This window comes from Panthera pardus, unplaced genomic scaffold (assembly GCF_024362965.1).
Source record: "Panthera pardus isolate Hobbes unplaced genomic scaffold, ASM2436296v1 HiC_scaffold_13, whole genome shotgun sequence".
Taxonomy (NCBI): Eukaryota; Metazoa; Chordata; class Mammalia; order Carnivora; family Felidae; genus Panthera; species Panthera pardus.
The window spans coordinates 121231089-121254119 of NW_026526688.1; the positions used below are offsets into that span (position 1 = coordinate 121231089).

Genomic DNA, 23031 nt, shown 5'->3' on the forward strand with positions numbered 1-23031 from the left:
TCTCCCTACTGGGGGAAGGGGTTGAGACCGAGGGTGTGAAGTGCACCCAGAGGTGAAAAAAGCTTTTGACTTGACTTCTGTAAAGCCTGTGAAAAGGCAGTTCTGTCATTCCTGAATGTGCTGAACAAATCTGTATGTGATGAATACATCAAGCAATTTCTGTGTACTGCCTATAAACAAAGTCAGTGCCAAGTGCTAACACTTCCAAGCACCTCAAGTCTATAAAATGAAACAGGAAGTGTATTCTATCTCATGACACCTGAAATATTGCTCACAACTGTGCAAGATTATTGGTTTTTCCCAGATTCAAAGAGGAAAATCTTGGATGAAATTTAAATTTGAGAAGTCAGTGTATTTACTGCAATGACATACCCAATTTGACTGGCGTTGAAACTTGTCTTTGTCACTCGAAGTCCATACTCTTAACTAACATGCTATACTATATATACTCTATACAGACGAAGTAACAGCACAGAAACAATGCCTTCCATGGACGTGAATACTTTGTCCAAGACCTTTATACATTTTTGTTTGCTATTTTCTGATCTTTAACACGACAGTGACTGTATAGAGACAAGACCAACAAATGCAAGATTAAAAGGATTCTATAAATGCTAACAAATTCAATAATATTGTGTAAAACAAATATTTCCATAAATCACTGAGAATTAAGTTCTATATACTTCACTTCGAATAATTAATATTTCAATGAAAATTTACAACTTACTATTAAATATTGACTTCTATTGCCAAAAAGGAATTATTAAAACTAAATATGTAATATACCTAATAATTATCATCTTCATCTTTGTGCCTTTGGTTGTTGCAATTTAGAGAACTAAATCATTTAATAAATAAAAATAAATAATAAAATGTATGGTCTTTCTTTAAAAATTTTTTAAAAATTAAAAATGAAATATATTTGATTCCTTTGGAATGTATATAGAAAAAGAGAGTGGAGGGAATGCTTTATATCAAGAAGAGATGTATGAATACCGACATTTTACTACTTAATAATTCCAGTGTTCTATGATAATATTTAGTAAAACATCCACTGCCCAGAGAAAATCCATTTAATTAGTTCATCTCACAACGTTAGTGAAGTGGGCTTAAAAATATTGTCAGATTTAGTGGTATCTGGGTGGCTCAGTCGGTTAAGCAGCCAACTTTGGCTTAGGTCACGATCTCACAGTTCATGGGTTCAAGCCCCACATCGGGCTCTGTGCTGACAGCTCAGACCCTGGAGCCTGCTTTGGATTCTGTGTCTCCCTTTCTCTCTACCCCTCCCCTGCTCATGCTCTGTCTCTCTCTCTCAAAAATAAATAAACGTTAAAAAAATGTTTTAAATAAAAAAATTGTCAAATTTCAATTTATACATTTATTCCTCCTAAGTGTTTCAGGAATCATTTTGTTTCAGAGCTATAGACTGCTCCTGCCGGCTCTCTTGAAAATTCACGTCCTTGGTGAGAGGCAGGCAGAGTTAGTTAATGAATATTGAACTGAAAGCTGAATTCATTACAATTAGAAAATTAATTTCAAATCCATGCCCTGCTTACTGGGTTAGCAGCCGTATACATACAGTTTACTTTGCTTAAATATACTAGTGTTATTTGGCAAAATAAATTGTAAACTTCAATGCAGCTGCTTTAACATAAGCTATTTGTTTCAGGTGTTAACAACGCAATCACTGGTGTATTACCATCAACTCGTGCAACAGAAATATCTGTATCAACAGCAAGCATAATACCAAATCCCGTTTTGGAATCAACATTGAGAGCATCTCCTAAAGGCAGGATTAGCAATTAGTGAAATTTATTCTAACTGTAACAAATAAAATTAGTAGCATCTACATAATCTGATCACAGAAAAATAATTCGATGTGCTGTATCTATTATTATGAAGGTCTGTGCTTCTTCACTCTTTTGAAACTTACGTGTTATTTTGGGCATACGAAGCCCTGAGATGGCAGTGGGCTTCTTTGATGATATTCCTTTGGATCATTTCCTGTTTGAGAATAATCCTATTGTGAATGTTGCATACACAAAGTTTATTTTTAGAAAATAAAAAAATTACCATTTCCTTAGTCATAAAAATATGTTTCTAAACATTCCAGTTGTCCACTTAAGCAGCACAGTTAACAAGGTAAAACTGTATTAATAACAGATTGATCTGTTAGTTGCATAGGGCTGATGATAGATTTAATTTGTAAGGCTCGATAGCAATGCTATTACTATTTTTTTTAAGTTTATTTATTTACTTTGGGAGTGAGGCGCAGGGAGAGAGAGAGAATTCCAGGCTCCACACTTGCAGCACGGAGCCTGACCTGGTGCTCAAGCCCACGAACTGTGAGATCATGACCTGAGTTGAAATCAAGAGTCTGCTGCTTAACCAACTGAGCCACCCATGCGACCCATGTCATCATTATTGTTAATGGACTGAATGACACCTGGGAAGCAGGTGTCATTTATCATTTATCATTTATCATTTATGGGCAGAAACTCCAGTTAGAATGCTAAGGTCAGAGGAAGATCTGAATCACACACCCTAATGAGGAGATGAATGAATTTCTTTCTCACCTCTTTTTCTCACCTCTCTACTTACTCTTCATTTTTCATTCCAAGACAAAATTCAAGTACATGTAGAGGACACGAGGGCTAGTTCACTGGACTTAAAAGGGATGGTGATCCTCAAAGAAAAAGAGTATGATGAATATAGTCCACTATTTCTGAAATGTGCAATTCTAAGATGAAACCAAACCAATTCTTCTAGAACGTCTCTACCAAAGCAGGAGACAGCATTGCACAAAGAAGAAAGCACAGTGGATTTTATCCCCAGAATGTGGTACAACCTTTATTGCCAACCAAGGGAAACTCCAAATGACACAGTCCAAAAAACTAGGGTTCATGAAGCCTGCAGCCAACTCTTGCACAATAGATTTTTTATTTTATTTTTAAAAATTGTTTCAGTCCTATGTTCTCGAAGCTTAAGCAGAGGCATTCTAGAACTTTGACAAAGTGTAAGTATTTGCTGCTTCTCTCTGTCTTTTTCTGTCACTCTTTCTGTGAGTTGTCAGCTGAGTTCTTGACATAAAATTGCACTAATGCGGTAAAAGTGTGTTATTTTTGTAATCAATAACATCCGCCAAAAAGTACCAGTAAAGAGAAGGTAGGTGCTGACATTGCATGCGGACTCAAAAGGTTGAAGTTTTACAATTTTTACATGAACTCCTTGGAACTCACGCCTTCCTAGTGAGAGGATTCCTAGCCCATTCCTCAGTGACCTGTGGTGGTTAACAATGTCCAAATAACACAACGACTATGTTAAAAGGCCATGAAAGGTCAGAGGTGAAGGGTTCAGTGAAGGAATTCAGGCAGAATTGTCATTTGTGACCCCAGAAATGCATCTTTCCTTTCAGGCTGGGAAGGGAAACTCTATACCTACTCCTATACTTAGGAGACTATCCTAATAACTTCGTCACTGGAGGATCCTGTAAGGGACCCTGAAGCCCCTTGTCTGAAACAATTCACTTGGTAAAGCACTTGAAATCAGATACACACACACATACACACACGTACATATCTTTCTCTTTATTTCTCTTTTTTTGGACACTTTGATTGCTGTATATTACTCAGTTAACAAAAACTAAACTCTAATCTGTGTTCTTCAAAAGTTCTCCCACATGACCTTTAAATTATTCACATTCAATTGTACAAATTGTAATAGGCCAGTGAAGCTTTTCTTTTTATTACTTTTTATTATAAAAATGTTTAGATGTACCACAAATGAAGAATACTATAATTAATACCCATTTGCCCATCTACCAGAATCAATAATTATCAAGATGTTATCATATTTGCTTCATTTTTTTCTTTCTCCTCCCTCCCTCCCTTGTTCCCTTCTATCTTCCTTTCTTTCCTTCCTTTTCCTTTTTTTCTTTCTCCCTGTTTATTTGTGTTTTGCTATTATCTAGTGTTTTTAAGGAAATTCAGACTTTTTGCCATTTTCTTCACACACTAAATGTCCATCTCAAAAAATGTGGATGTTTTATTGTAAAACTACAATATCACTATCAAATCCACCAAATTAATAATGCTAATGCCTCAGTTGAATCTAATGTCTATTTAGAGGGGTTATAAAGGTTAAAATCTAGTAACCATGGATATGGCAGTGGGAGAGAGATTAAGGGAAGGAATGAAGTCCATCGTGGAGTCTCTCAAGAAATCAGCTGAGAAGGTGCTGGCGCAGAAGAGAAAAAGAAAGAAAGGCAGGCTATGATGTCTATAATCTACTCTCTAATTTAGTATAAGAAGCAGAAAGTCCAGCATGGTAGTAGGGACCAGTGGAGACATCGGTCAGAGGATGGTCCATTGTGCTTATAGGAAAATGAGGGAACATGGACAAGGAAGACAGATAAAGGAGCTCCTATTTGTCTGGCTTATTTGATCACCACTTTTGTATTAAAAACATGGGTTGGTTGGGCTGTGTGCCAATATATATATTTGGATGGATATATATATATACATATACATATATATGTGTATATATATGTATATACACATATATATGTATACACACACACACACACACACACACACACACACACACACACTGGATATTGCCCATGCTGTTAAAGGTAATGTAATTAATACAAAGATAATGTAAAACTTGTTTCAAATTCTCATATTCTAAGTAGTGTATCAGTATACGTGGCTTCCTGACTTCAGGCTTGGGAGGAGTTTAAATCTGGGGGAGTTTTATACATTGTTTCATCCTCCACAACAACCATAATAATATTGGAAAAGTGTATCTATGATAAAATGATTCTAGTCTACTTTCCTCATGGGCACCATGGGTATTTTAGACATGATAAAAGTATTTACCAAAAAAAAAAAAAAAAAGCAACATAGAGAAGCTTCTTTTTTTTTTTTTTTTCCTTTTAAGGCCTCCCAAGTCAGATTTTCTTGCTTAAAGGTCAAAAGATACCTGATTTAATAGTGCTTATATCTATCTAACGCATGTAAATTTTCTTTCCCTTGACCATGGCAGAAATTTTACCATTAGAGAAGTGGAATATGTGCTAGTGAGATAGGCACTCTTGCAACGACATGGCCACAGTGGCAGAGGTGACGAATAGAGCTTTGCTTGGAGGAGGGCTTGCTTTCAGAGGCTTCCCGAGTTAGAAGGAGGGGACCTGATCTCTTCCTAGATATGTACCAAGTGCACTGCCCATTTTGCTCGAAGGCCAAGTGGCCAGAGTTAGAATCAACATTTGGCAGACATTGAATGCCATCATCATAAAATCAACTTCTAAGATACAAAAATAAACCTGAAATTTTATTCTTAAAACATAACTGTTATTCAGCTTGATTTTTAAAGCACTTAAGAGTCAAACATTCTTTAATTAGCTGAATTAATTTGTCAGCACTAATGTTTCACATTTCTGATACTCAATAGATGTTCAGTTCCAACTGAGGTCAGTAGAGGGGCCAGGTAATTTTGGCCATCTCTTCCGTAAAGCGTGCCAGTTATGGTTACGTTTATGATGTACGTCCTCTCTAGAACCTGACTACCATAAAACTGGAAAGAACAGACTGCATGAAAGACAGTCTTCTAAGCTTTCTTATAATATTGGGGGCAAAAAAAGGTTTGGGTACCATGTTTTTCTCCATATCTTCCTTCTGTTCTCCATTGTCTTTACATTCCTTATTGAGTTTGAAGTGGAAATGACTTACCTGGAATATCTTTGTACAAATTTTTTTGTTGTTTCCTTGTCATGGAATTTTGTGGTGGTCAAACTGACATTTGCTTTTAGTTTATACTCACAAGATATAAAATGCTTATAAATTAGACATTTTCTTTAAACCCTGATGATTTTTACAATAATAAGGATGCATTTATACTTCAGAATTTCAACGTATTTAACACATAAGAAGAATTTTATTATAAGTTATATGTAGATTGCTTATCCATATTTGAAAGTGAATATTCATACATTAACAATAAAGCTAAAATAAATTGTGCTCTGTTTTGCTGTAGATAGAGTTACATTGATTAGTTACAATGATCATGGGCATGATCACAAGATCACTGTTCACACACAAGCTCAGGAACACCAGAAATGGATAGCCATTTACCTCTTACTTTTCCAAAGACCAAGGCTGAAACTGAAGCCAAACAGATTTGGGCTGAATGTATGGGCCAAAGCTCAAATTTGTTACACATCTTCCCTCTATCAAACATGAAGTCAGGATAGCTATTAAAAAGGGGGGGGGGGGGCAAGGTCCTCAGAAACCCAAGAATTATGCACACTTGATACTTTTTCTGTTTATATTCATGATTATTGTTATATGTGTCCTAATTATTTCCTGTAATCTTCCCCATTCTTGAATTTTCAAGCGATATATGAGACATATACCAGTGAAACACAGGAAACAAGGTGACTGTAAAAATTCAAGTCAGCCTCTTATTGGTACCAAGATTCCAAGACTGGTAGGTGATGAAGTGAAAACCAAGGGGCCACACCTGGCTGGAAGGGACACTTCATTTATATCATTACATCTTTACTTTAAGATGGCATTGTGTGAGTGGGCAATGCAAAATCCCAAACCTAGCTTTTAGGAATAATGTTTCTTTTGTTGGTTTCTTCTTTTAAAATATAACCACATATTGGGTGTAGAAGACTTTGAGAAACTCTTAAGTGCTTCACCAATCTCCATGTTATAATTCACAGAATCCACCTGTTACAGCCACTTTCCATTTCCATAATAACCGATGTCCTCTAATAAGTGGTGAGGACAGAAGGGCAGAAGACAAATCCTTCACCCCCTGCTCGGAGGCGTGTGTCCATAGTGTTCCTCCAAAGGTCTTAACTTCCTTGTCTTTCCTTAGTATTTTCTGATATACAGCTCCAGCCAGCTTAACCTTGACAACTCTCTTCTGGACGGGTTTTAAAGTGTTAAACTGTCCAGAGCCAAATTTTTCCTCCCCTCCCCCACCAAAACAGTGCGCATTCTGGGATTTTATATATACCAATAGTAAAAATGGAACATTATGTCCTAATCACAAAAGGGTATCCTAACGTGTTTTAAGAAGGGAATGTTGACAGTTATAGGTGTCAAACTGTTAAGTCGTATTCACTACTTAAAGAGGATCTTCATCTTTTTGTTGGTCCCCATGTCCTGTATGAGTAGCACCTTATCTGAAACATTTACTACTTGCCTACCATATGCCAGGAATTAACCTTGATACTACTCAGATTAAAGAGATGACTAAGAGTTAACTACTGCCTTCAAGAATCTAGAAATGGGTCTTGCACCCATTTGACTGGGAACTCAATGAATATTTCATAAACGGACAAATTAATTACAATAGTTTGCAAACTCCTTTATGATTTATGTAATTTGGGAAGTTCCAATGTCATAACTAAATCAACAAAATGAAATGTAATTCTGGGTGGGATGTGAAAGTTCTATTGACTAGGTTATTTTTCTCTTTAGGAAAAACAAAATAATTTTAAAACATTTGTTTTTAATATATATATTTAAAGATACCCAAGTAACTATCTGCAGTGAAAATTTGCTTTAGGGGCCTATCACAGAAAAAATGTGTGTGTGTGTGTGTGTGTGTGTGTGTGTGTGTGTGTGTGTGTGTGCTTTCACTGGGTCATCCAAGTTTTCAGTACTTATATTCCTTATTTCAGACAAAAGGAGATAGAAAGTAGAAAATTAAAGATAGGCAAAGGCTGACCCAGTACCTCTGCAGAGGGATTGTAGTTCACCTCCAGATTTGACTGACTTTTATTTGTTCCTTGGCAGGTGAGATGAAATTGTGATTAATAATAATGTCATCTATCTTATCAAACTAGGAACAACAAAAAAGGAATCCTTAAATTCACCTTTGCTGCCCACACTTTCTTCATTAACTACAACAATTAAAGATGAAGGTAAGTAGTTATCATTTTCAATCACTTTTCTTCCATTAGTATAATTCATATACCATAATAGTCACTCTTTTGAAGTGTACAATTCAATGGTTTTTAGGATACTCACAAGATTCTGCAACCATCACCAGTATCGAATTCTGGAACATTTTTTATCACCCCATAAAGAAACCCTATATCTCTTACCAATCACTTCCCACTTCCCCCTACTCCCACCCTCCCCAGCAACCACTAAACTACTGTCTGTCTCTTTCCCTATTTTAGAAATTTCATATAAATGGAGTCGTATTGTATATGATCTTTCGTGTCTGACTTTCACTTAGCATAATGTTCGTAGGTTCATCCATGCTATAGCATTTATCTGTAGTTCATTCTTTTTTGTGAGTGAATAATATTTTATGGTATGGATATACCACATTTTATTTATTAGTTAATGGACATTTCAGTTGCTTCTACTTTTTGGCTATTATAAATAATGCTGCTATGAATATTCTTATACAAGTTTTTATGACCATATCTTTTCATTTCTCTTGGGGGTATGTATCTTAAAGTGAAATTACCAAGTCACATGGTAACTCTACGTTTTAACTTGTTGAGGAACTGATTTCCCAAGGAGCTCTACAATATGACAATACCACCAGAAATGTATGAAGGCACCAATTCTCCACTTTCTAATCAATACTCGTTGTCGGTCTTTCTCATCATAGCTATTCTAGTGCATGTCATTGTGGTTTTGATTTACATTTCACTAATGACTAGTGACCTTTTTATCTACTTGCCAGCCATTTGTATATCTTCTTTGGGAAAATGTCTATTTAGTTAGTTCTTCCTTATTTTTTAAAAATTGGGTTATTTTTTTATTGTTGAGTTGTAAGCATTTTTTAATATATTTTAAAGACTAGAGCCTTATTGGGTAGATAGTTTACAAATATTTTCTCCTACTCTGCAGGTTGTCTTTTCATTTTCTTGATGTAACTTTTGAAGCACTATAATCTTTAATTTTAAGGAAGGAAAATTTACCTATATTTTTTTCTGTCATGTAGGGAAGGTAAATCTGTACCTCTACCCATTTTAGGTTTTCAGCTGGGACTCTTTAACAAGAAGACAGATTAACAAGATAAAAAACAAGATAAAAAATAAATGTGGACAGCACACATCACATGAGAGGCCTAAAACAAAGAGTAACTCAAAGCAGTTGCTTAGAATTTTGGCTTATATAGCATCTTTGACAAAGAACAACAAGTTCGCAGCTAAATGATTGGACCAAAGAAAGTAGTTTAGGCTTCCAAGGGTGGAAAACTAAGAGAGGGTAAACATACAGAAGGAAATTGATGGACTTTTTTTTTTAAGACTTTTTTTGAGACTTTTTTTTTTTAGAGAGAGAGAGAGAGAGAGAGAGAGAGAGAGAGAGAAAGTGTACACCATGCAAGCATGCTCAATTTGCAGGGGTGGGGGTGGAGAAGGAAAGGGAAAGAGCAAGCACCATGCCCAGAACAGCCAGCAACACAGGGCTCTATCTCTCCACCCTGAGATCATGACCTGAGACAAAATCAAGAGTGACACTTAAGCAACTGAGCCACCCAGACACCCCAGTAAGGTTTATTTGCAGATTCCCTTAGTGCCTTTTCTGGGCTGATAAAAGTCTGTCTCCAGTAAAAGGAAAATATGTATCCTGCCCTTAGCAGAAAAGCTTTTTCTGCATTGGCTGCCTCTTAATTGGCTGCAGTTTAAAATAATTTTTATGCCAAAGAGGCATATTTCAAGGTGACATATTCTGGTTTCCTTCCACCAGTGAGGTCAAATCTAAGAAACCATTGCTCAACTCAAGGTCACAAAGATTTATACCAATCGTCTCTTCTAAGAATTTTATAATGTTAGCTTTTCCATTTAAGTCTTTAATTTCGTATACGGTGTGAGGTAGGTGTCCAGCTTCATTCTTTTGCACACAATTAACCAGTTGTCCTAACACCTTTTGTTGAAAAGACTATTCTTTCCCTATTTGAATTGTCTTGGCACTCTCAATGAAAATCAGTTGGCCATAAATGTATGAGGTTTCTTTCTGGACTCAAATCTGTATCTGTTTCTATGCCAGAATCATACACTTTTGATTCCCATTTGCATTAAGTTTTGAAATCAGAAAATGTGAGTCCTCCAACTTTTTCCTTCTTTTTCAGCATTATTTTCACTATTCTGATTCACTCGAGTTTTCATAGGAAAATTTAGGATTAACTAGTCAATTTCTGCAAAATGTCAGCTGGGATTGTGATGGGGTGGCATCAAATCTTCAGATCAAGTTGCGAAGTATTGCCATTTTAACAATCTTAAATCTTATAATCTACAAATATAGGACAACTTTCTGTTTATTTTAGGCTGTCTTTAATTTTTTTATGATGTTTGTAGTTTTCAACATAGAAGCCTTGCATTTCTTTTGTCAAACTTATTCTTAATATTTTATTCATTTTCATGCTATTGTAAATGGAATCATTTGCTTAATTTTGTTTTTGGATTGTTCATTACTACTGTATATAAATACAATGTATATTCATATACTGATATTGTATCTTGCCATCTTGCTTAATCCATTTTTTGGTCCTAAATTGTACATGTGTGTATTCCTTTGGATTTTCTATACACAAGATTTTACAAATATAGTTTTACTTCTCCTTTTTCAATCTAGATGCTTTTTATTTTTTTAATTTTTAGATGCTTTTTATTTTATTTTCTTATCAATTTGCCCTGGCTAGAACCTCCAATACAACACTGAATAGAAGTAGTGAGAGGAAACGTTCTCGTTTTGCTCCTAATTATAGGGAATGCTTTCACCATTAAGTATGATGTTATAGTGCATTTTTCATATATGCCCCTTATCAGGATGAGGAAGCCCAGTTCTAGTACGAGTTTGTTGAATGTTTTTATCGTGCAAAGGTGTTTGATTTTGCCATATGCTTTTTCTTGGCATATTGAGATTATCGTGTGACTTTTATCTCTTATTTTCTTAAGATGCCATATGACATTGATTTCTACATGTTGAACCAACCTTGCATTTCTTAGATAAATTCCAGTTCATCATGGCATAAAATCCTTTCTATATATTGCTGGATTTTATTTTTATCATTTTGTTAAGAATTTCTGTGTCTAGAGGTGTCTGGGTAGCTCTGTGGGTTAAGCATCTGACTCTTGATTTCAGCTCAGATCATGATCTCGGCTCAGATCTTGATCTCACTGTTTATGGGTTTGAGCACTGTCAGTGTGGAGTGTGGTTGGGATCCTCTCTCTCTCTCTCTAGCTCACACTCTTACTCTCTCTCTCAAAAATAAATAATAAACTAAAAAAAAAAAGAATTTTTGTGTCTATATTCATAAGAAAGAAAAGTTTGTGATGTCTCTGCATAATTTTGGCATCAAGTTAACACTAGCCTCATAAGATGAATTAAGAAGTGCTCCTTCCTCTACTAACTTTTGGAAGAGTTTATGAAGAATTGATGGTAATTATTGTTTAAACATGTGGTAGAATTGACCAGTGAAGCCATCTAGTCCTGGGTTTTTCTTTGTGAAAGTTTTTTGATTACTAACTCAGTCTCTTTTTTCATTACAGGTTTATTCAGATTTTCTATTCTTAACTCAGTTTTGGTCATAGTTGGTTATTTCCTGGGAAATCAGATTTTTCCCATTTCACTTAGTTTATATAATTTGTTAGCATACAATTGCTTATTGCATTGCCTTATAACTCTTCTTATTTCTGTAAGGATAATAGCAATATGTTCACTTTCATTCATAATTTAGTAATTTGAGTCCTCTCTCTTTTCTCTTTGTTAGTCTAAGGCTTTGTCAATTCTGTCAATCTTCCCAAAGAACCAACTTCTTATTTTATTAATGTTTGTATTTATTTCCTATTATCTATTTTATTTCTCTTCCCTTTAATCCTTATTATTTCTTCCTTCTATTGGCTTTGGGGTTAGTTCAATCCTCTTTTACCAAATTTTTAAGTTGGTAGAATGGAATATTAATATGAGATCTTTCTTCCTTTATAAAATAGATGTTTACATCCATAAGATTCCCTCAGTGCTACTTTTACCACATCCCATAAATTTTGGTAGGTTGCATCTCCATGTTTGTTCATCTCAAAGTATTTTCTAGTATCCTTTGTTATTTATTCCTTGGCCCATTGGTTATTTAGTTTATTCTTAAGTTTCTACATGTTTATAAATTTCTTCCTATTACATTTAAAAGAAATTTTTCCTTTTCAGTGTTTTGTTTTGTTTTGTTTTTGGAAAGAGAGAGAGAAAGAGGGAGAGAGAACATGCATGAGTGGTGGAGGGGCAGAGGATAAAAAAGAGAGAATCTTAAGCAGACTCCACACCCAGTAAGGAGCCTGGCCCAGTGCTCAATTTCATGACCTTGAGATCATGACCTGAGTCAAAATCAAGAGTCAGACGCCTAACCAACTGAGCCACTTGGGCTCCCCAAATTCTTTTTTTTTCTTAAAAAAAATAAATTTTTTAGTAATCTCTACACCCAACGTGGGGCTCGAATTCATGACCCTGAAACCAAGAGTTGCATACTCTACCGACTGAGCCAGGCAGGTGTCCCCCTCTTCAGTGTGTATACTGCCTATCAGAAATTACTTCCCTTATGCATTCAATTTTAAAATTTAATTTAATGTAATTTTAAAAATAAAGCATATGGAAACTATCCTAAAGTGTATTATAGATATCCTTGTCTCTATTAGCCAGAGTATAACAAGCATAACTTGAAAATGCTTTGCAATTTGTTTTCAAAGTACCATTTTTATAGTAGGTAGTGCATTTGGCTCTTGTTTTTAAGAAATGTATTATCATTTTTTAGTTTATTTTTAAATTATTATTTAATTTTTATTATTTGAAGATGGAAAACCTGGGTTTCCGAGATGTTAAATGACTTAACAAAAGAAGCACAAAATTATAGTAACAATTTGCAATTTGAAACCTGATACTTTAGTTTCAAGTTTTTCTTTCCATTTAATTCAAAATTCATAATCAATTATTTCTTAATGAATTGGTATTATTATTTTAATCTCAGTTATGATACTTGGCTTTTAAACAGTAAGTGCTCAGGTATTAGTAAGGTTTATGTGGTTTTTTGTTTTGTTTTGTTTTGTTTTTTTCTCTCTGCACAAAGTAGTCACCAAATTCTATAACTTTAACTTTTCTCTTAAGGTTTTGGTAAATGTTCTTGTTCTTTCCCTGCTTTCAGACTATCCTTTTGATGATATTGCCAGCCTGCTATGGATGTTTATTTCCTTTAAGTGGCAAACACACATATACACATGCACACACACCTATATAAACACACACAGCAAAATTGTTAGAATTGTATTAAAAAAAAAAGAAAAGGAAATATATCCAGGTGAAAGGCCATGTTCTTGCATAGAGTGTAGGTTCATGAACACCTGAATTTCACAGTAACGGTGGATCTTGTTATTCCTGCCTACTCTGAAATTCCTCATCTTGCTTTTAGTGTGGATAGGCAAGGTTACCATTTTACGACCCTCATTATTAAGACAATTGTTAATTAAGGCTTTTTTTTCATTGGCAGAGATATTTCCATGTAAAATTTTATGAGGAAGTCCAAAATGCCAATATACTGAATAGTAGTTGGACTGCTTGTTTGAAGCAATGTGGTGGTGGTGTATGTGGGCAGGAGGGATTTCTACCCATTTTTCTCTCTTACTGCTAATGGGAGTCTGTGAGGCTTCCGCACTGAGCCCTTAGGGCTTCAGCAGTATGGTTAAAAAAAATCACTGAAACAAGGCATTACTGTGTTATTTAAATGCCATTCACAGTAAAATAAAAAAAAATAATAATAATATGCATTCTAAAACCAGAAAACAAACAAAGCAACTCTTTTTCTCCCACCATTTGACACGGAGTCATCCCATTGGTAATTGTTGTGGGCCACAGTTTTCAAAAGGGCAGCTCAAATATCCCAAAAGCTTTTAAGAGTCCCATAAACACTGTTGCCAATTATTCACTTGTGTGTAAAATCAATAGATCTGAGAAATGAAGGGGCCCCCTTACCAATATTTGGTCTGGCTCCAGGAAACACTATTAAAATAGACTTTTTTTAAGTGGAAAGTCAATATCTACTTATTAATGAAGTCTCTAAGGAAGAGCAGGGGCTCAAAAAGAATCCCAAATGACTAGATCCCTCCGAGGTCACGAAACCACTGCAAACCACATGATTTCTGGGGTATGTGAGCAAAGAGCCACTGTCAATACAAGTAAAACTTTGTACCTGGCCTGGGATCAGCCCCAAATTCCCATACGAACTTCACTTGATAACTGAGTTAGAAAATGAATAGATCTGAAGACATCTAAACATTCTCTTAGCCAAGGCCTGAGTGTCAGAGAGCTCTTGGTAGTACGCTCTGGTCCACTTTCCCTGGGGTTGTACCCGGTTGGTCTAGCAAGAGGGAAAGTATTGGCAAACGCACACTTTCAAGGGGCCCTTCACACATACCCTTACCCACAGAACAGGAAACACAAAATTCACATAAAAATAAAATTCTCTCCTCCTCTTGTCTCCCATTGAAAGCTCTAGTCCTACTTTGCCTACATATTCCTCTACCATCACCATTTTGTTCTCTTCAGAATCTTTGGAATTCCCTTGCAGCCTGGTTCCATCCTGAAGCACTGAAGGAGATACAGTCCTGAGTTCTAGTTGAATTGCTCAGGTGTTTGGCCTACACCCCTTCACATTTTTTTTTCTCATGGCATCTAAATTTATTTACATTCTGAGGCATTACTTTTCATTCCAAAGAAAGTATCAGAAAATCTGAGCAAGCTCTTAAGAAACATTTTCTTCAGTCTTTGACATGCTTTGATGCATCTCCATAGGACCATTGGTATAAATATTTAGGCCTCTCACAGTCTTTACATGAGTGGCTCTTTCATATGACCGCTAGAAGTCACAGAAATGAATCAAGACATTACTTTAAGTTTATCCACGACTACCCATGTTGCCATGGTTACAGAATTTCTATGGAGTGCTAGTCCATAGCACATCCCTGGAAATGGAGATCCTTGGGCAATTGCTTTAGAAAAGACTACCCTCCTAGGGTTTTGCAATGCACAGTAACATTTATTTAATCTTAGTAATCCTATCAAAAAGACATCCATTTGGCTTTTTTACAATCTAGGCAGCTCCAGTTAATTTAACTACAAATGTTTTTTCTTAAACATAAAACCAAATTAACATACCACGGTACTAATATATTTAGCATATATTTTAATAAATGCTAACTTTGTCAAAAAGCCCCTTATCTTATATTCTATTTCTGAAGACAAAGCGACCACACAAGAAGCTTTTGCTATGTGCATTAGAAAAAACAATACTGTAATTCAAATTATATAATTCCAAAGGAATAATGCTGCTTAATCCCATGCCTTGCACAATTTAACTCCATAAACTCTCTCTTTCAAGTCGGTCTGTTGTAAACACACCTTAAATTCCTAATATAATTAATACTCGTATTTGTTGACTTCTTCCCAAAAGTTAACCTCACAAAATATACAAAACAAATTTCACATTAATATTTCAAGGTAATTATAAAATAGCCCCAATCCTTCACATTCATTCTGCTCATTTCTAGCCAATGGTTTTCACTTAATGTTATGGTTGCAGTGAAGGTGTCTTCCCTACTCTTACACTATGGTATTGATGCAACTTTTTCAAGCTTCTAGCATCGATGCAACTTTCTCAAGCTTCTAGTGTGTCAGACTCTTCTTATTCCAAGTCAAATACAGTTGTAAAATTCTTATAGTTTGTCTTTCATTCATCCTACCTATACCAAAGTTTTAAGACTTAAAAGGGCATGAATTTCAAAACAAGTCCTAAGAGTAAAGTCAATACTATTTTGATACCACGATTTAAATTAGTATTACTCAATGGGAATGCAAATTGGTGCAGCCACTCTGGAAAACAGTATGGAGGTTCCTCAGAAAACTAAAAATAGAACTACCCTATGACCCAGCAATTGCACTACTAGGCATTTATCCACGGGACACAGGTGTGCTGTTTCAAAGGGACACATGCACCCCCAAGTTTATAGCAGCACTATCAACAATAACCAAAGTATGGAAAGAGCCCAAATGTCCATCGATGGATGAATGGATAAAGAAGATGTGGTATGTATATATATATACATATATATATATATATATATATATATATATATACACACACACACATACAATGGAGTATTACTCGGCAATCAAAAAGAATGAAATCTTGCCATTTGCAACTATGTGGCTGGAACTGGAGGGTATTATGCTAAGTGAAATTAGTCATTCAGAGAAAGACAAAAATCATATGACTTCACTCATATGAGGACTTTAAGAGACAAAACAGATGAACATAAGGGAAGGGAAACAAAAATAATATAAAAATAGGGAGGAGGACAAAACAGAAGAGACTCATAAATATGGAGAACAAACTGAGGGTTACTGGAGGGGTTGTGGGAGGGGGGATGGGGTAAATGGGTAAGGGGCACTAAGGAATCTACTCCTGAAATCATTGTTGCACTATATGCTAACTAATTTGGATGTAATTTAAAAAATAAAATATAAAATAAAAAAATTAATATTACTCAAGCTAAATAAGGTTTGTCAAACCGAATACATATAATATCACCTAGGTTTACAGTACAATTTGCACCTGTAGATCAAAGAAGATACATAGTGTTATCTGGGGGAAATGACCAGACAGAAAAACTAGACGACAGCAAGCCATATGGGTTAAAAGAACAGCCTTAAGATTAGTTTCATTTTTCTGAGATGGCAATCACTTTCTGGCAGGAGTCCAGAATCTACTATGTGAGAACTCCAAGTACAATTGGGAAAATTTTCCGAACAAGATGTTAATACACGACTGTGATTCTCATATCTTTTTTTTTATTTTTTATTTATTTTTTATTTTTTTATTTTTGTTAAAGATTTATTTTTTTAATTTATTTTTTTCAGTATATGAAGTTTATTGTCAAATTGGGTTCCATACAACACCCAGTGCTCATGCCAACAGGTGCTCTCCTCAATACCCATCACCCACCCTTCCCTCCCTCCCACCCCCCATCAACCCTCAGTTTGTTCTCAGTTTTTAAGAGTCTCATATCTTAATAAATGTAGGTCACCTATTTTCTTCTCTCTTGACTAGAATTCGAAACATCTCAGTATACTAGGAAAATTTCAAAATTTATGGCTGTGGCAGCATTTGTCTCTGCATCTTTCCTTCTATTGGTTTTAGGTCCACCATGTATGTTTAAAAATATTTTGGTTACCTTTAAAGCATTCAAGATTCCTTCCATGGCCTACATGACACTGTGTAATTGACAACCTGTCCTGTGTTAAGTATAGGCTCTCATTCTACCCTCATTTGTGATGTATATTCCACATCAATAATAGGCAATTCTCAAAGCAATCTCTTCGGCATTGTATCCCCAGATATTCCATTATTCTCCTCTTTTCTTTGTATTTTGCTAATCGGCCAGCCTCCCATATCTTTCTTAAATATATATTCTCTTTACCATGTCCAAGACTTTTGAGTCTGTCTTATGCTAGGGAATTCTTTAGGCCATCAGGATAGCTGTTTCATGGTTTTCTATTTTTAACTCAGAAGAAGAATTCTTCACCAAATATTTCTAAAGAGGAAATCCTGTTCCAATGCTTTTTAAGAATATGTTCTTGGAGTTCCAGTGAGGAGCAAAATCTTTACCCCACATATTCCTTCTTCATTCTCGAGTGTGGAGTTCCTGTATTCAGGGTGATCTTTTGTACTTCCATGCTATCACAAACATCAATTTCTGCTACAAGCTATCTCTTTACTTTCTCAAATATTTATCTGTCAGTTTAATACTTTAAGATTCGTCTGAAGTTTTGCCCATTTCAAATCTTTCTTTACCATATGCAGTGTTAATGCTATGGCTTATATTTGAATTTATATTTATATTTTGCTGGCATACCAATTCCTGAAGCCTTTTGTGTGAAAACATATTTGCCCAATGTCTATGAGGGCTTCTTGCAAACTATCAATTTCTCCAGCATGAATCTCTCAACTGCATTAAAAATTTGCATTACACTATAGATGCTTGCTGCCATAGAATGGAAGCTGATTGGCAATTGAAAACAGCAATTCAACCTACCTTGTGAAAGAAATCTATTAAACTGATTTCCTCCCACCTCCAGCTACCGTCATATCTAGTTAACTTTAAGTACACACTAATCATCATGTCTGTCGTTTCTTCACTAACCCAATGTTCTCCACATTAGACTTTGAAAAGACTGAGGGACATTCACCATTTTGTTTTTATAATATTTGTGTAAATATAAATTTTTTCAAGTAGTCATATTCCAGTGTTATTTTTGTAAGTTCAGGTTACCTTTCCTTTGTTGTTAATTCTACTTCCCCTTCTGCCAAAAAAATGTAAAGTTTATTCTATGTACTTCCTGTTATCCCTTTCCTGCTGTCTATTTCACCCACCTAAAAATTCTTTCCCAGACAGCATGGGAACTACCATCTTCAACTACTACCCCTTTCTTACCACCCCCTTTCTAGGGTAGCTGAGTGATTAACTTTTGCATCAGAAAGGCTTAGATTCAGATCCTGCCTCTCTTCTGTTACAAGTTACATGAAAATGGGGAAGTTAACTTTTCTGAATCTCATATGTTAAAGAATGATGATAATTATTACTTAATTAATAGGATTACTGTTCTGTTCAAATGAGATAACCTATAGCAGACATAGGGAAGAGTCTAATATTCCTCCATTTTCTTGATGTAATTAACTGATCACCAAAAGGTACTCACCAAAATGTTGAATTTCTAAATCTTGATCAGAAGACTTTCAGTAACTAAAGTTCAAGTTGTAACTGATTTTAATATTAATGCTAATGAGATTATTTATTGGTTATACCCCTGATGGCTGCTTATCCTTTTACATCATTAGGAAACCCAACCAAGGGTGTCATGAAGAATGAGTTCACCACTGCAAATGCAACAGTGACAAATCCTCCACTTTCCAACGCTGCTTCAACATCACAGAGTTCCCAACACAAGAGTAAGTGTAAAAATTCATGCTGAAATGTTAAATTTGTATGTTGGATAGCATTAAATTCAGAACATTTTCCAGCCCACAGCTACCGAAGAACCATGCCCTCACCTGTCTTATCTGGTCTCTACCAAATTGGACAACCATTTGGCAACTTGGCTTTGTACCGTGATACTTTATCCCTCCATAGCCACAAATGGGTGGGTGCCAGGAAAGATCACTTTAAGGCCAAACAGTAATCTATGATATCCCCTGACACAAAACACAAAAAGTGACCTTGGCAACAAATTAGAAAACTTTGATGAAATGGGAAAATTCTTAGAAAGAAACAAATTGCTAAAATTGACTCAATAAGATAGGTAGTCTGAAAAGATATAGAAACAATTAAAGATATTGCATTAGAAATTTTAAATGGTCCCATGAAGAAAACTTCAAGCAGGATGGCTTCAACTCTGAATTCTATATTCAAAAGAAATGATACCATTCTTCTCAAATCCTTTCAGGAAGAGGAGGAAGGAACACTACAGAAGTAATTGTTTGAGGCCAGCTTTATCCTCATACCAAAGCTAGAAAAGAATGAAAACAAAACAAAATCAAGTAAAGAAAACCAATATCCTTCATGAACATTGATGCAACTATCCTTAATAAAATATTAACAAACCAACTTTGGCAACATACAGAAAGGGATAGAAAACATAAATAAGTGATTTTCTTCCAGGAATGTATGACTGGCTTAATACATGAAAATCAAGTAGAGCAACGCACTATATTGGTGGAGTCAGTAGATGCAGAAAAAGCATTTGACAAAATTTAGTACCCACTTTTAATTAGAAATTTCAGTAAACTAGAAATAAAGTGTAATTTCCCCCAACTGAAAAGGGTATCTATGAAAACATCATTCTTAATAGTGAAATATTTCATGGTTTCCTCTTAAGATCTTGAACACAGCGAAGATGTCCATTCTTTTCAAAATTATAACCAAGGGTCCTAGATAGGACAATAAGGTGATGACAGGTAGGTAGGTAGGTAGGTAGAATAGATAGACAGATAGATAGATCCATTCATACAGATTTGAAAGGAAGAAATAAAACAGATTTTCTTAGCATACTATATCATAATTTATGTAGAAAACCAAAAAACTCAGAAACTACTAAAGCTAATAGAGTATTTCTTATCACAAGATATAAGAGATACAAAAATAAACCATATTTCTGCATGTTAACAATGACAATTCAAAAATAAAATTAAGGGAATAGTGACATTAACAAAAGCACCAGAAAGAATAAAATATTTAGGAATATATTTAATAGTAGAAGTGTAAGATTTGCACAATGAACTATTGTTCTGCGAGATATTAAATATCTAAGTAAATGGAAAGATATTACATATTCATGGATGGAAAGACTGAATATTTTAAGTTGGCATTCCCCCCCATTGATAAATATTTGACTAATTTATTCAATTCAATTCCTATCAGAATCACAGAATCACAGCAAATCATTAGAAATTGATAAGATGATCCTAAATAATAATTTTGGAAATGAAAAATACCCAGAATAGCTAAAACTATTTGGTCAAGGAAGAGCAAAGTTGGACGACTTACATAAGCTAACTTCGAAACTTACTCTAAAGCTATAGTAATCAAGACAGGTGTTTTTGAGACATTATTAATAGTAACAATATTCATAATAGTCACACTGGAAACAATCCAAATGCCCACTAACTGGTGTGATGGAATATTCCATTGGTTTTTCCACTTGAAATGGATTTGGAATATTCTAAAACAGGATATCCATACAATGGACTACCATTCAGCAATTTAAAGGAACAAATTACTGATGCATGTGGTAATACCATGAACCTCAAAACCATTATGCTCAGTGAAAAAAGCCTTTTAAAAAACACCACATATTTTATAATTCTATTTATATGAAACATCCAGAATAGACATTCTTATAGGGTCAGAAACCACATAAGTAGTTGCCTAAAGCTGGAGGTGGAACTGGGGATTGACTGCAGAAAGTCCCAAGGGAGTTTTTTATGTTGAAAATATTCTAAATCTGGATTACAGTTTTGGTTGTACAACTCTATAAATTTACTGAAAATTATTGACTTGTACACTTAAAATGAGTGAATTTGGTTGTGAATTTCTTTATAAAACTTTACCTAAAAATAAAAGGAGGGGCACCTGAGTAGCTCAGTTGGTTAACTGCCTGACTCTTGATATCCGCTCAGGTCATGATCTCATGGTTCATGAGTTCAAGCTTTACGTCAGGCTCTGCTTAGACAGTGAGAAGTCTGCTTGGGATTCTCTCTCTCTCCCTCTCTCTCTGCCCCTCTCCTGCTTTCTCTCTCTCTCTCTCTCTCTCTCTCAAAATAAACATTAAAAAATAAAATAAAATAATAAAATAAAAACAAAAGGAAAGAAAATGTTGAGCTAGTCTAATCAAATTTACTTTCTGTGTAACCTTAACTAGAAAACTCAAACAAATGAAAAAGTTATTAGCTGTGAAAACTGAAGCAGAAAGGTTTCAACAGAGTGAGTCTGAGACAACCATGACGACTCCTGTGCATACCTATGGCATAAGCAAACAGATGGTATGAATAATAAAAATTGATAGGGAAGAATGGAGAGAAGGGATGTGGGAGATGAACAGACCCCATGAGCAAGATTAAGTTGTTTGTGAGAGACAGAGAGAGCGGCAAGACCTAGAGCTCCCTTGAGCTTAGACAACTTTCTAGCTCCAACCACATCTATCGTCACTATAAGCACTTCCCAAATCCTGGCCTCCATGGTGTGAAGTAATTTGTATCTTTATTCAAAATATCCTGACTGGAAAAGCTAGTAATCTGGCATAACAGCCTTATCACACACCATCCATTATAAACAATAAAGGCATTCTTGGCATATCCATAGTCCTTAATAAGAAACAGCTATAGATGACTTACAGTCTCCAAGTCTCTTCTTGGGAGATCTCTATGGTAGAAGGAGATGGCAAGTGGGATGTGCAAGGCCCAGTACATCAGGAACAGGGGCGCCTGGGTGGCTCTGTTGGTTAAGCATCCGACTTCGGCTCAGGTCATGATCTCACCGTTCGTGGGTTCAAGCCCCGCGTTGGGCTCTGTGCTGACAGCTCAGAGCCTGGAGCCTACTTCGGATTTTGTGTCTCCCTCTCTCTCTCTCTGCCCCTCCCCTGCTCACACTCTGTCTCTCTCAAAAATAAACATTAAAAAAAAATAAAAACACATCGGGAACATCCATTTTCCCATTATATTGAATTCTCTTTAACATAACATAAAGGAGGTTATATAGAAGGAGCCTAATTTCATACCATAACTGTGAACTAATGGTTTTATTTAATGAGACAATTTCCACATAGAGGAATTTGAAGAGAGGGGCCATTGCTCCTTCATATGTAGAACATTTCCTTGTGGTAGTGTTTTGGCTTCTGTTAAGTAGAATCTATTTTGCAGGCAATATATGTCTGTAAGGTACCTTTAGCAGACCAAAACCCCATCCATTTCATAATATGATTGTCCTGAATATAAACAAGAATAAAAGTAAATATGCATCTGCAAAATGTATAGCAGTTGAAGACTAAGCTCAAATAATCTGTATTCTGCACTAATACTCATTCAGTCGCTGATTAGGAAAATGTCATTCAGGGACCATGGTTTATTAAAATTAGCACTTATACAGAAGTGTGTGGTCAGCCCCATGAGTCCATTAAGACTCCTAATTTTACTTTGATTTATGCAGTAAAATGCCCTATGCATCTCTGTTCTGGGGACTATTGTATTTATTTAGCTTCTAAACACAGTTTGAAGTGGCTTTCTTCCAAGTAGTTTAAAAAAAAATACACCCACAAAGCTATTTCTTGAAAAATAAGGCACCCTGGAAAGCAAGATAATTAAATAAAGGTATTTACTGCTATTCTTTGCATTTGCCATTTGATTAACCAGTTCCATACTAAATCCTTTAGAGATTTTTTTACAAAACTCATTTTTGGGGTA

General features: G+C 35.3%; 1 protein-coding gene across 1 annotated transcript in view; it reads left to right on the top strand.

The window, feature by feature from the left end:
* Nucleotides 1–23031, top strand: part of EMCN (endomucin) — a 102751-nt gene that overhangs the window by 35636 nt on the left and 44084 nt on the right. Inside the window, exons 2-4 of the mRNA XM_019415832.2 lie at nucleotides 1670–1789; nucleotides 7865–7942; nucleotides 18916–19026. Coding sequence (XP_019271377.2) covers nucleotides 1670–1789; nucleotides 7865–7942; nucleotides 18916–19026 — 309 coding nt within the window. The remainder of the gene's footprint in view (nucleotides 1–1669; nucleotides 1790–7864; nucleotides 7943–18915; nucleotides 19027–23031) is intronic.